Here is a 14,551-nt window from a genome sequence, read left to right as displayed (position 1 = left end):
CAAGTAGCTGGGATTACAGGCGCCCGCCACCACGCCCGACCAATATTTGTATTTTTAGTAGAGACGGGATTTCACCATGTTGGCCAGGCTGGTTTTGAACTAATGACCATGTTGGCCAGGCTAGTTTTGAACTCTTGACCTCAAGTGATCCGCCTGCCTCGGCTTCCCAAAGTGCTGGGATTACAGGCGTGAGCCCGGCGCCCGGCCCTTGGTGATTTTTCTAAGCTTATCACAGTCTCTCTCCCCTTAGAGTTAATTATTCTTGTGGCTCTGTGTTCCTAAGGGAAGTGGTCCGGACAAAATACATGCCAGGCAGTGCAAGGGCTGCTAGGAGAAAGGCCCGAGATACCCCTCCCGGCATTCGCTTGGGGGCCCACAATTTACATTCAATCTTCTTCAGAAACTTCCTTTTCCCGGTGTTTGCTAAAGGTGATAGTTTCCAGGTCACCTGACCGGTCTCCTTTGCTGTCAGCGCCAAGTCCTGCAAGTTTGCGTGAGAGGCGAGAAACCAGCAAGAGTTGGGCAAACTTTTCAAACCAGGTTTTTCCTTCAGGGTGGAATCTAGGCGGCCACAGTCTGGTGCCAGCTGGGTCACAAACAGCTCCGTGACCTGTTTGTAAACGCGATGCTCTTAGGTCCAGCCTAACCGCTCACAAGGATGAAGCACTTAATTAATTCATCTCTTAATCTTGTTAGGAGCCAACGGCTCCGATTAGTGTTTGGGCGTGACGGGGACGGTGCTGTTTATGAAGTCCCAGCCCATTTGGAGGTTAGGAAGAGGGGTCTGTGGGTAACTTGAAGGTCGACACACTAGGAAGAACGCTCGAGGGAGCGCCAGGCCTGTTACAACGAGCGCGCGCGCCGGCGCACTTCTCCACCCACCCGGCGCAACCGCCAGAGCGCGCTCCCAGCAACCGCGGCTCTCGCTGCGTTTGTAGCCACTACGTCACGGCCTCTTCTGCTTCTCATTGGGCGAGTCCGTCCAATCATGTGATTCCAGTATGGCGTATAAATAAAGGCGAGGAGAAAGCGGTGGTCCGCCATTTCGTGGACGCCGGGTGAGCGAGAGCTTTGGTGGGTGTTGGGTCGGAGGAAAGCAGGAAGACCCATCGGAGCGTGTGGATTTGAGCCGCTGCATTTCTTAACCCTAGATCTCGGTAAGAGACCAGCGAAAGAGGGAGTGAGGTGGAAGTGGAGTTTAACCGTACCAAGGAGGAGCCAGGCCCAATGGCGGCGCCAGATTGAGACAAAGAGGCGCCGCCGCCATTTTGTGACGTTCAGCACGGGGCGGTGGCGGGGGTTCCCGGCCCATCAGAGGGTTTCCTAGTCTTGGGGTGGAGGTGTTTATATTCCTCAGTGGGTGATGAGCCAGGATAGGGGGTTACCCGGGAGTTGGGAGCCACAAAGGGGACCGATAGCCGAGTTGTATTCCAGGTCGCAGCCTTTTTATGTTTATGGCGCCTTTTTTTTGGGCCCATCATTTAATTGGGAAGCTCCTCGGAATGCTTTTGTAAAGTCACTAACCAAGACTGGACCTTCTAATTCATGTTAAATGGCCCCCGTAATCACTTTTACTTTCATGTAGTTTCAGTTTTTGCAGCCTGAATCTAATCACTTTTTTCTAAGACCGAACGATCTTCCTTGAACTTATTAAGATTCGTTCTTTCAGCCGCCTCCCATTAAAATGTAGGCTTAAGACAGATGCCAGCAGTGTTTTTAAAGATTTTCACCAGTGGTTTTATCTTAGAACTCCTGGGCACAGGGTGTGGTCACAGCAAGTAGGATGTGTCTGGACTGGATATTTTAATTAGACAAGCCCAGAGTAAGAACGTGGTGTTTATGGAAAGCACTTCAGCTAAATTATTGAGTATATGGTTTTTATGTAATTGAAACTGGTCTACAAGTTTATCAGATTCATCGCCGAAGTGACGACTAAGTAATAAAGCTTAATCAAATGTAAGTCCGCCAAGGAAAAACAAAAAAATAAGTCCCCAAAGTGCAGTGAATTTTTGAGTAGCAAATACCTCTTTGTAACTTTTTATTAAAGTAAAATTATCCCAAAGTGGTATTTAGTATAATCAGTGTTGTGTAATCATCACTTACACGTAGTTCCAAAACATTTCCGTCACCCCCCACCGCCCCCAGGAGACTCCTACCCATTGAGCCCTTACTCCCAGTTTCCCTGTCCCACTTCCTCCAGTCACTAGCCACCACTAATCTCTCTCTCTGAACTTAGCTATTTTAGATATTTAGTATTTATGGAATCGTGTATTTTTATGTCTGGCTTCTTTAGCGTAATGTTTTCAAGATTTTCCAACGTTGGAGTATTTGTCAGTACATCATTCTGAACAATACTCATTTTATGTCTATACCACATTTTGCTTATCCGTTTCTGTTGATGGACATTTGGGTTAACACCTTTTGGCTACTGTGAATAAGTGCTGCTATGAGCTTACGTTTAAAAAAAAAACTGGAAAGTTGGTCTCGTTGCTTGAGAAATTCTTACTGCATAAGACTTTGGTCTATTTAATGACATGTGATAGCAGCCTTGTTCCTATGATTTCAAATGACCAAAATAGGCATGCATTTATTTATTTTTTTGACGATGGAACCTCGCTCTGTCGCCCAGACTGGAGTACAGTGGCGCGATCTGGCTCACTGCCACCTCCGCTTCCCGGGTTCAAGCGATTGTTCTGCCTGAGCCTCCCGAGTAGCTGGGACTAAAGGTGTTTGCCACCATGCCCGGCTAATTTCTGTATTTTTAGTTGAGACGGAGTTTCACCATATTGGCTAGGCTGGTCTCGAACTCCTGACCTCGTGATCCGCCTGCCTCGGCTTCCCAAAAGTGCTGGGATTACAGGCGTGAGCCCGGTCCATGGGCTTTTTTTTTTTTTTAAATGAAAAGTTGGCTTTTTATTAAAGCTGATACGTTTTGGCTTATGTAGGCACTTTGAATCCCTTTTCTGGTAGTGTAACCTAAAGGACTAGCTTTCTTCATCATTGTTGTATTTGGTTTTGAGTCCCCAACAGAACTCTTTTATACTTTTCTAGAAATGCTTTATTTGGGGGATTAAATAAAATAACAGGTTAAGTCTTTAACTCACGGCCCAGATGATGGTAAATGCTCCTCCAGTGTTCTCACGTTCCAAGGAAGCTGTTTTTTCCTTCACTAATTGCTGGCTTCCTGAGGGTCAGGAGAGTAAAAGTTATGGGGGAACAGGTGCTTAGCAGTAACATTTCTTGTTTGTTTCTAGCATTTTGGAATTAAGTTTTTTTTTCTCTTTACATGCTACCTTAAACTCTTTTGTGCACCATAATGGAATTCTTTCTAAGGATCTGTGGTTTTAACTGTAGATGTTTAGATAAATGAATATTTTTGGTATTTTTCATTACAGAAATGCATCGTGATTCCTGTCCATTGGACTGTAAGGTTTATGTAGGCAATCTTGGAAACAATGGCAACAAGACCGAATTGGAACGGGCTTTTGGCTACTATGGACCACTCCGAAGTGTGTGGGTTGCTAGAAACCCACCCGGCTTTGCTTTTGTTGAATTTGAAGATCCCCGAGATGCAGCTGATGCGGTCCGAGAGCTAGATGGAAGGTGATTTAAATTGATACAAATGTATTGCTTGTATTTTTCATATTTAAAATGTACAGGATATGTGGCTCTTAGATCTGGCTTTCCCAATCACTGGCCAATTGTATCTTTAGATACAATTGGGATTTTTTTTTTTTTTTTTTTGAGAAGAGTCTTGCTCTGTCACCTGGGCTGGAGTGCAGTGGTACGATCTCGGCTCACCACAGCCTCCGCCTCCTGGGTTCAGGTGATTCTCCTCCCTCAGCCTCCTGAGTAACTGGGACTCTAGGCATGTGCCATTATGCGGGGCTGATTTTTGTATTTCTAGCAAAGATAGGGTTTCACCATGTTGACCAGGCAGGTCTCGAACTCCCGACCTCAGGTGGTCTGCCTGCCTGGGTCGCTCTCCCAAAGTGCTGGAATTACAGGTGTGAGCCACTCTGCCCAGCCAGGATCAAATATTTTTAAGAGTAGTTGTGAACTGATACTTGTTTAAAAAATTGTTTACAAAATGGTTACGCGGGTTTGTTGTATCTTTACTTTTATGTGTTTGAAATACTTATTCCAGAAAGTGAATCAGTTACTATCTCCCTTTGTGTTAATAGTGTCCTGTTAGCTGGCTAAGTAAGGCCTGAGTATTGACCTCCATGCCCCCACCCCGCTTTCCTCATCTTTGGAAATATAATGGAAAAAAGGGTCTGAGCGTTCACTGTAAAGCTACATGAAAGGTTGGTCAATTCAAGCAGGCCGTAGTAAAGTTTTCCAGGGCTCACCTCTTCCCAGTCACTGTCCAAATATGATAGCTTATCTAAATTTAATGACGGGTTGTATGAAGGGTGAGAAGTAATGGTCTTTTCTACTACTCTGAGCTATAATTTCTTTTTTTTAAAAAATGTATATTTAAAAAATAATACAGATGGCGGTCTGTGTTGCCCAGGCTGACTTCAAGCTCCTGGGCTCAAGCCATCCTCCTACCTCAATCTGTCTGAGCGCTGGTATTACAGGAGTGAGCCACCTCACCTGGCCACAGCTATAATTTGTTCTGTGCTGACTATTGAGGGGAGAGGGTACTGTAAAATGGCCAAAATGGTTGTCTTGTCTTGAGCCCATTTTTTACTTGGAGTTGGGCGGGGGGAGACCAATAAATACAGCCTGACAAATAACTGAAATAAGTGCTGGGACCTCAAAAGAAGTCGTCGTAATGAAGATACAGAAGAACTTGTTTTTCAAGGATAAATGGATCTTCACACTTAAATTGCAACTGTTAACAAATTAATATTGAGCTCAGTAGTCAGACTGGCTCTAACAATTAGGCAATAAAATAGAAGTTGGCTTCCTTGTGAATTGGTACTTTAGAAAATCCTATTTAATTGTTTAATTTGAAATTAATTGAAATTTTAATTTGAAACTGAGAAACAAACTTATTTTGTTTTTCAAGACAGAGTCTTGCTCTGTTGCCCAGGCTGGAGTGCAGTGGCGTGATCTTGGCTCACTGCAACCTCTGCCTACTGGGTTTGAGTGATTCTCCTGCCTCAGCCTCCTGAGTAGCTGGGATTACAGGCATGTGCCACCACACCTGGCTATTTTTTGTATTTTTAGTAGAGCCAGGGTTTCACCATGTTGGCCAGGATGGTGTCGAACTCTTGACCTAGTGATCCGCCTACCTCAGCCTCACAAAGTGTTGGGATTACAGGCGTGTACCACCATGCCCGGCCAAAGCTCACTTTATATTAGTAAAAATAAGGGAGCTAGAAATTTGGTATTAAATTTCACAGACATTCAGATGTGTTCTTTGCAGAATAGCCAACTGGGAGTACTTTTGGCTTTAATACACAAGTCAGAAAGTTAGGCTGTTTTAAGTGTAATATCTTTGCTTCCTCAGAACACTATGTGGCTGCCGTGTAAGAGTGGAACTGTCGAATGGTGAAAAAAGAAGTAGAAATCGTGGCCCACCTCCCTCTTGGGGTCGTCGCCCTCGAGATGATTATCGTAGGAGGAGTCCTCCACCTCGTCGCAGGTACTTGAGAGAAAGCTTGTTTAGAGGTATTGGTGTAATGGAGTAGCTAGTAGGAGCAGGTATTTCTCTTAAAAGTTTGTTGGTGGGTTTTAAACTTTGGAAGATTCGGAGGTTTCTATGAAACATTTGTTGGGTGTAGTTTGGGGTATGTGAGTTGTGCTGAGTGTTGGCTTTTGTCTTTAGGTCACTGTTCATGTTGGTAGTCAGTAACTTCTATCTTGGATCTGTCTTCTAGTTCATCTTTCTAGTTGCATCTTTCCAAATCTTCCCTTATACTTCAATTTAGGCCTTTTTCCATTTCTTGGCTCCATAATGACAAACATTACATTCAACTCTAGCTCTTCACAAATTTGTGTTTTCTACTACTAGCACAATTGTAATATTTATCAAACAGGCAGCTGTTTTAATGTTACAACTGGTAAAGTAGAAATCATTCTGAAACTAACTTAAGTCACTGACCAATAAAGGGGGCTAAAAAAGACGTAATCCCAGTCATCTGTTCTTCAATCCCAAATAGGAGAAAATTCAGTTTTTTTATAATTGAAAATGGCATCATTCTTGGACCAGGCAGTATTGTCTGGTTGCTAACTCCACATCTCCTCAGACCTCCAAAATAGTTTCTATAGGACTAAATTTACCTCTTACAGGTGAGTGGAGTCCTTCTAGGAGACAGGAGTTCAAAATCTTGCCCCTTTTGCTATTTTGAAAAACAACAGCACACTGTTGCCCATCATAATAAAGAGTATTTGTTAGCTAATAGATGGTTGTACTGATGGCTTGTTTTTCATTTTTTTTGTGCTTTTTGGTCCATCTATTAATAAAAATGAACCCCGTTACAGAGTCACCATCATGTCTCTTCTCACCACCCTCTGAATCTGCATTAGCCAGTCAACTAGCCCTTTCAGCGTCATGTGACCAGCGCGCCCCATTCAGCTTGGCTGGTGTCGTTTCACATGACCCAGGCTGGCCAGTCGTCAGGTTGCACCGCCCTTTGGTTCCCGAGCATGCTGTTTTCTCTCAGCCTTCTCTCCAACCTTAACCAAATCGGCAGCAGCCACCTCGACCGCCCACACATTCCTGGCCAATCAGCTCAGCTGTTTATTTACCAAATGTCTTCACAACAACTACAGCAGCAGCCTTCGGCTAACAAAAAAGCAGGAAAAATCCACAACACCCCCTTCGCCAACCAACTAAATCCAACGCAACATCTGGCAAAACCTTTTCAGCAAATTCTTCCTGGCCGTCAGTCCGGCAGCCTCACCTCACCATTTCTAGCTTGTTGAAACCCAAAACTAGTAAGTTTTTCCTGCTTATACAGTTTACTGCTGGTTAAAATAAGGAGTAAGCGGCTTAAAGTAATTCTTTTTTCTGGATCAAAGGCTGGCTGTGCATAATTGAATGGTAACGTACATATATATTGCTTGAAAAACTTTTAAGGGTGATAGGGAACTCGTAATGTAACTAGACCTTCAAGTGAAACTTATTTGCATGTGCGAGATGCCAAACTAAAAAATTTTAATATCTCTAACAGATTAGCTTTCTTTTCTGGCAAAAATTTGTTGAATCCTATCACCTTTAAATGGTTTTACTAACAGTTTCAAAATTTAAAATTTTGGGGTTGAAGTGTGGGCCAAGCTAAGGTAATTTTGGTAAGCCTAAACACACTCTTAAATGTGACGATCACAAATGCAGTTCTAATGTACCACTTAATGGCATCAATATTTACACCTACCGCGTTTTCACAAAATTACACTATCCACCTGGTACCTAAGTCTTGTCATGGACTTACAGGTTTGCATGGGTTCCAAATACTGGTTTATGGTACTGTTTTTGGAACTACTTGTGGGACTATATTTTGGTGTGGTGTTTGGGTAGTGAGGTTAGTTTGACATGAAGTTTTGCATTGGACAGATCTGCTGTGAAGCATTCTTTGTTAAAGTGAATCCATGGTTGGAATACCTGCTTTTCACTTGAGCTTTTTGTTCCTTAATCCTTCTGTGCCTTTTTTTTCTTTTCTTTTTTTTTTTGGACGATGGGTGCCAGTTCTTCGGCACATTCACTGGGCCCAACAGTGAGATTGAAAAGTTGGGAAATGCCTCACGCCATAAATACTAATTGATGATGAGCCTAATTTTCCTGTTTCTGCTTTTAGATCTCCACGAAGGAGAAGCTTCTCTCGCAGCCGAAGCAGGTAAACGACTACCTTTTTTGGCTACATTCTTAGAAATGGCAGTGTTTCTGCTGTTCTTAAACTTTTCCAGATGGCTTGGTTAATGGGAATAAACCTTGGCTTTAATAGTGAACAGGTTGTAAGGATGAGTCACTTTTCTTTGAGTTTTCAAAGACTTTTTAGAAAGTATTTAGTTTTTTTAAAAAAGAGGGTCTGTCACCCAGGCTGGAGTGCAGTGGTGTGATTATAGCTCATTGTGTCCTTTTAACTCCTGTCCTTGGAGTGATTCTACCTCTTCAGCCTCCTGAGTAGCTCAGACTACAGGCACATACTATCACACCTGGCTAATTTATTTTTTGTGGAGATGGGATCGATCTTTGTTGTCCACTCTGTTCTCAAATTCTTGGCTTCAAGTGAGCTTCCTGCCTCTGCCTCCCAAAACATTGGAATTATTGGCATGAGTCACCATGCCAGATCAAGAGAATATTTACGTATAATTTTACCATACCTCATTGGTCCTAATGTTTTTTCTGTCGTTTAGGTCCCTTTCTAGAGATAGGAGAAGAGAGAGATCTCTGTCTCGGGAGAGAAATCACAAGCCGTCCCGATCCTTCTCTAGGTCTCGTAGGTAAGATCTTAAGATAATTTATATTTAAGACTTTGCATACATAGTATGCTAAGACCTTTTTGTAAGCCATGAATTTTTTACTTTAAAAGTCTATTTTGATACATCACTAAGTGTTACCAAGTTACAAATGTAATGTTTTGTTTTCTGTTTTTTTAGCCGATCTAGGTCAAATGAAAGGAAATAGAAGACAGTTTGCAAGAGAAGTGGTGTACAGGAAATTACTTCATTTGACGGGAGTATGTACAGGAAATTCAAGTTTTGTTTGAGACTTCATAAGCTTGGTGCATTTTTAAGATGTTTTAGCTGTTCAAAATCTGTTTGTCTCTTGAAACAGTGACACAAAGGTGTGATTCTCTATGGTTTGAAATGGATCATATGAGGCATGTAATACCAAGAATTGTTACTTTACAATGTTCCCTTAAGCAAAATTGAATTTGCTTTGAACTTTAGTTATGCATAGACTGATAATAAACCTCTAAACCTGCCCAGCAGAAGTCTGATTTTTTTTTTTTTAAATACAGAAACAACTGGCAAAAAAACAAAGATTTACTTTTTTTCCATAGCTGGGATATAGGATGCAGCTATAGTTGAATAAGCAGTCTTTAAAAACTGCTGTGAAACACAAGCCATCAGGTAAAAAGAAACGCTGAACTATTAAATTAGAGGTTTTTGAAAAATCCAACTTTCATCCTGGGCAGAGGTTGCCTAGTTGGTATAGAATCTGTTATTCAATAAAGTTTACCTTTGCTTTAGGTCGTAAGTTCCTTATTTGATTGCTGTATATGGATACATGGCTGTTCGTGACATTCTTTATGTGCAAATTTGAGATTTCAAAAAATGTCCTGCAGTTTAAGGGTACATTGTAGAGCCAAACTTTGAGTTACTGTGCGAGATTTTTTTTTCATGCTGTCATTTGTAATATGTTTTGTGAGAATCCTTGGGATTAAAGTTTTGGTTACAAATTATTGTTTAACTTGAAAGCCTGTTTTTCCTTGCAAACTCAAATCTGTGAGCTTGGTACCAAGTCCAGGTATAACATTCCTATTGGAAGCCATACTTATATTTTCTTGTAAAGTGCTTTTGAATTAATAAAATATTAGCATAATGGTGTAATAGTCAGTTGAACCCACTGTTAACCATTGTTCTTATCCCATGGGAAGCAGTTGGTTACACGATTCTTATTTTATAAGAAACACAGCTGAGAGGCACTATGGATTAGTCTTCTGAAGTGAAGGGAATATAGATGTCACCTAAGTGATAGTTAACACTTTTTTTTTTTTTTTTTTTTAAGGGTCCATGTTATTTAGTGACCAACATTTTAAAGTATAGCAGCAACCTGGTACTTAAACACAAAGTAAATTGCCCATTAACAATCGTTTTTATCTTTAGCATGAAAACTTTCCACAGGTCTAAAAATTGCTTCCATTTTTTAATTTGAGGTGTTGCATGGGAATTCTAAGCTGATCCATCATGATGTAAAGTTCACAATATGGTTCAAATGTAACAGTGCAGAATTGAACATGGAGGCATGCATAACCTTCCTCTTAGAAAATGGGAGGAGTTGTAATTTCAAATTTTTGTGCAATTAGATTAAATCATAATGCAACAGTCTTGTGGCTTAGTTTCCTTAAATATGCTCTTTCAAGATAGTTTTGGATTATGCTGTATTGACTGTCTTAAATATGAAAGATAAGTCATTGCATTAAGAGTTCAAGCTATATGAATATATTAAGATACATGGCCGAAATAATTATTAAATTATTTCCACCTTTTACACAAATCTCGCGGGGAGAATTGGTGTCAGGAAGATTCAGCCTTGAAGTTAAGCATGTTAACTTTAAGAGCTGAGATCTAGCTACTTCACTCCAGCCTGAGTGAAAGCATGTTCAAGAAGGACACTTTTCAGACTGCCTGTTGATTTACTGCGAACTCTAGCATTGGGCATTTTGTCTCAGTATTCCCACATAGCCTAAAAACTGTTCCTGTTAGGAACAAGGCAAGATAGCTAAGAAGTTATGGAAGCCACGCAATATGTCAATTACATTGCTCTTATAAATGGATAACTTACATGGGCATTTTTTGGAACTATATGCCCAAAATATGCAGGCTCTTAAATTGGAAGGGTTTCTGTAAAAAGGACAGTTATGGGTATAATATGGCTAAGAGGAATAATACAGAACCTGAAATAAAAGTGACTTTACCAGGGAGTTACCCTGACTTAAGTGACTTACAGTCCCAGTTTGCAGTTACTTTAGAAGCCCTAGCACAACCTCAAGACTTAAACTTTAGAACGTGGAAATTGTTAAAGCTTTGAATTGCACATTTAGATTGTGGCTCTTTGGAAGTTTTAAAGTTCCTGTAATTTCCGAAATAACAGGTCACATTAACCAGTCTTGTCCATATTCTGGGTTGAGTGTAAAACTGAAAGAAATCACAAAACTGAACTCAGACCTGTGGTTTAAGTAATGATTAAGGTGTTCACTAGAAATCACTATTATTAACACTTGATGGCAATGTAAAGAAACATTAAGGATTATAGTTGGTTATGTTTTCAAAGATACTGGCTGAACGTGGTGGCTGATGCTTGTAATCCCTAGCACTTTGGGAGGCTAGGGCGGGTGGGAGTATCTCTTGAAGCCAGGAGTTTGAGGCCAGTCTGCCCAGCATGACAAGATTTACATTTCAATTTTTTTTCTTTTTTAAAGGAATATTTAGCTTGATCTGGTTCACAGTTTATTGTGGTTTGCTTCTGACCTCCATGTCTTTCACAGAAAGTTGAAAATAAGGAAGTTGTAGTTGACCAAGCACAGGTACCCTGTATCTACCATATGAGTGTCTTAGAGATCCTTACAAACATGTGATCTGTCAATGTCCATGACACCCCCACCTTATTAGACTGCAGTCAGTCGCTCTCACTCAAACCCATATGTGAGTGGGAAATCCAGGTTATTACTATATTGATTTTAGTACAGTGCTGCTTAATTAGGAATTTTGTTGGATTGAAGAGGTATTTCAGAATAGATACAGCCAGACTCCTGGCTCATTGACTTAGTTTTTCAGAGTGACCTAACCCTGTGTAATTTTGAGGAGTTCTACATGATAAATACTCATGGTGATGTGAGAACCACTAGTTTAGTATATTGTCCAAGTATGTTTTTTTCAGAGTTCTGAATGAGATTTAGTTGTCATATCTAGTTGGTGGTAATCTCTTATAGTTGTATATTTTTGTATTGCCAGATTGTTGCCTTCTGGTTTTCCATCTTTTCGAGAAAGATTTCTAATTAAAGTTACTGAAGAAAAACTGGGTTGGAAGTATATTTTTCTCTAAATAATCCAGTAGTGTTGAATTTGATTTTATATGTCCACACTAATTTTTTTCATCCTGTTTTATTAAGGATTCATTGGGTACCTGAAGAGAATGCAGCTGTAGACCCCTTAAGGTTCTGAGACCAAGATCATTGAGATTTGTTTTGACTGGGCACGATGGCTCATGCCTGTAATCACCATACCCTAGGAGGTTGAGGCAGGCGGATCACTTGTGGTCAGGAGTTAGAGACCAGCCTGGTCAACGTGGTGAAATCCTGTTTCTACTTAAAAAAATTAGCCAGGCATAGTGGCAGGCGCCTATAATCCCAGCCACTTGGGAGGCTGAGGCAGGAGAAGCGCTATTCCTGGTGGTTGGAGGTTGCCGTAAGCTGAGATCTAGCCACTTCACTCCAGCCTGAGTGAAAGGGAAACTCTGTCTCCAAAAAAAAAAAAAAAAAAATTTTTTTTTGGTTAGCCTAGTATAATTGCTTAGTTTTGTCCATGCAACTTTCCCCTTGTTGGACTGTAGTACTTCATAATACAGTATTTGGATTCTCATTTAGTATCGTATTTTCTATGGATTTGATGAAGGTACCAAAAATGATTCCTAAACTAACACATGAAATACATGTGCAAAACATTGGTGTATTTTTTTTTTTTTTTTTGGCTGTAAGTTTATTCAATGCAAAAGAATCCTCTCCAATTTTACTGAGGTGGCCGACCACGTGGTCCATGACCAAATCTGCCTCTAAACTGAAATTCGGTTGCTGACCCAGCCCCAGCCTCGGCTTTCTTGTCAGCACCAGGTGGCACAGCACTCCGTCTGTAGGTATCTCTGTCAGCTTCCCCTCTTGTGAGCTTTGCAGGTCGCTCACCCTCCAGACCTTTAGGCCGAGGCCTGCCAGTCTGGACAGCTACAGCATAGGGTGGCAGGCACAATCTCCGGGGGCAGATGAAGGAAATCACGGAGATACCCTCATTGGTAAGGTACCAGTAGAAATGTCTCCAGGCAAACTTCCTTCACGTAGCCTCGGGACTTGAGAGACTGCATGGCCTTCATGACATGAAGATGAAGGTTGGACACATTCTTGTCTGCCAGCTCCAGTTGCTTAGGCATGTGGACATCCTTGGCCACCATGACTCTCTCCTTAAAAAGGAGTTCATAAATGGCAATCTGGTTCTTAGGCATCAACATCTGGCAGGTCTCTGCCACGCACTGGCTTCATCCTCCCACTCTCCCTCTGACAATCTTCGCCAACCAGCGGCCCCCTACCCCATAAAATAAGCCTCCAACCCCTGTTGCTACTCAGAAATGGGTGTGGGGGTAGTGGGAGAAAGGCCCTCTGCCCGCATCCTGGGGAGGAGCAGCGGATAAGGCGGCAGGATGGCCCGGATGGGAGCCGATGGAACTGGAACTCCACCAACATTGCTTTTTTAATCTTTAGGTCTTCCTCATTTCTGATATAAGGCATTGTATGGTTGTTTTACTACAAAAGATGTAGAATATGGCCATGTAGTGCCTCACTGTAAGTGAGTACATGTGTCTTGAGCAAATGGAAATATCAAACCATTGATACTTCTCCCTAATCATTTGGAAGATCCCGAGATGGAGACTATTTACAGGGCAAAATTAAACCTTCCGGAAAAGTCTATAGGTTGGAGTCTGCTTTTGAAAGCCTTGATAATTTGTGGTTGGGCACCTTTGTTTCAGTATATGCTTCATTCAGATTTCATCTGGGGCAAGTTAGCATTCTTGTTTGTGTTTTGTTTTTTGAGACCAGTGTTGCCATGGCTTACTGCAGCCTTGGCCTCTTGGGCTCAAGCATTCCTCCCACCTCAGTCTCCCTAGCAGCTAGGACTACAGTCACACGCCACAAAAATATGTTTTTTAAGAGATGTGGTTATGTTTCCCAGGCTGGTCTGGAACTCCTCAAGCGATCCTTCTGCCTCAGCCTCCCAAAGTGCTGGAATTACAGGCCTGAGTCACCTTGCCCTGGCCAAGTTAGCATTGTTTACTGTTTTTTTATTTGCTCACAAAGCCCCAAAATGTCAACCTAAGGGGAATGTTATTGAAGTTGTTGCCTAATGCTGCCTGGAGCAGGGCAGCGGTGGGAGGGGGTGGGGTGGAGATGTCATTTGGAGAAGGAAATGTGCAATTTCCGCCTGGAGCAGGGCAGCGGCGGGAGGGGGTGGGGTGGAGATGGTCATTTGGAGAAGGAAATCTTCGAGTATTAAAAAAAAAAAAGTTGTATAAGTCTTGAGACATAGAAATTTATTTTTTATTTAAATTTTTTTTTTGAGATGGAATCTGTTACCCAGGCTGGAGTGCAGTGGCTTGATCTCGGCTCACTGCCACCTTCGCCTCGTGGGTTCAAGTGATTCTCCTGCCTCAGCCTCCCGAGTAGCTGGGACTACAGGCATGTGCCACCACGCCCAGCTAATTTTTGTATTTTTAGTAGAGCCAGGGTTTCACCGTGTTGGCCAGGCTGGTCTTGAACTCCTGATCTCAAGTGATCTGCCTGCCTCGGCCTCCCAAAGTGCTGGGATTACAGGCATAAGCCACTGCGCCCAGCCTAGAAGTTTCATTTTTGAAAGAATAACTCCTTTGGGAAACAATTCTAAATCTTAAGCTCAGGCAGCTGGTAACTTTTAAACACCTCGTCCAGCTGGCTCTCTGCCACCAGAATCTCATAGTTACATTTATTTTTAGTTTAGATAAAACTACCTATGTTTTCAATGAAAGTATTTTATAAATACAAATTGGAATGTTGATTTGTCATTTAATTTTTTCATATTTTCCTCACATGTCAAAAGACCATGACACAAGCCACTTAGGAATGGGATATGGTGA

At 41.8% G+C, this 14,551-nt stretch overlaps 1 protein-coding gene and 1 pseudogene across 2 annotated transcripts; one reads left to right on the top strand and one right to left on the bottom strand.

Moving 5' to 3' along the window:
* The first annotated feature begins 1,039 nt into the window (after positions 1 to 1,039).
* SRSF3 (serine and arginine rich splicing factor 3) lies at positions 1,040 to 9,356 on the top strand. Of its 2 annotated transcripts, XR_012433842.1 has the most exons (7): positions 1,040 to 1,157; positions 3,396 to 3,603; positions 5,462 to 5,596; positions 6,436 to 6,891; positions 7,749 to 7,787; positions 8,308 to 8,394; positions 8,551 to 9,356. XR_012433842.1 is itself a non-coding variant. In XM_045390755.3 (6 exons), the coding sequence occupies exons 2-6, from the start codon at positions 3,398 to 3,400 to the stop codon at positions 8,576 to 8,578; spliced, it is 495 nt and encodes a 164-aa protein (XP_045246690.1). In that variant the 5' UTR covers positions 1,040 to 1,157; positions 3,396 to 3,397; the 3' UTR covers positions 8,579 to 9,356. The 2 variants fall into 2 exon arrangements, 1 of the variants encoding a protein (XP_045246690.1); XM_045390755.3 differs by lacking the exon at positions 6,436 to 6,891.
* Positions 9,357 to 12,348: 2,992 nt separating this feature from the next.
* Positions 12,349 to 12,895, bottom strand: LOC102136467 (small ribosomal subunit protein eS10-like; annotated as a pseudogene).
* Positions 12,896 to 14,551: the final 1,656 nt, after the last annotated feature.

Source organism: Macaca fascicularis, chromosome 4, assembly GCF_037993035.2.
Source record: "Macaca fascicularis isolate 582-1 chromosome 4, T2T-MFA8v1.1".
NCBI lineage: Eukaryota > Metazoa > Chordata > Mammalia > Primates > Cercopithecidae > Macaca > Macaca fascicularis.
This window is presented reverse-complemented; position numbering and strand designations above follow the sequence as displayed.

Coding starts and splice junctions, on each gene's coding strand:
- SRSF3 (XM_045390755.3), top strand. CDS start 3,398: ATGCATCGTGATTCCTGTCCATTGGACTGTAAGGTTTATGTAGGCAAT. Junction 3,604..5,461: donor GTCCGAGAGCTAGATGGAAG/GTGATTTAAATT, acceptor TTGCTTCCTCAG/AACACTATGTGGCTGCCGTG. Junction 8,395..8,550: donor TCCTTCTCTAGGTCTCGTAG/GTAAGATCTTAA, acceptor CTGTTTTTTTAG/CCGATCTAGGTCAAATGAAA.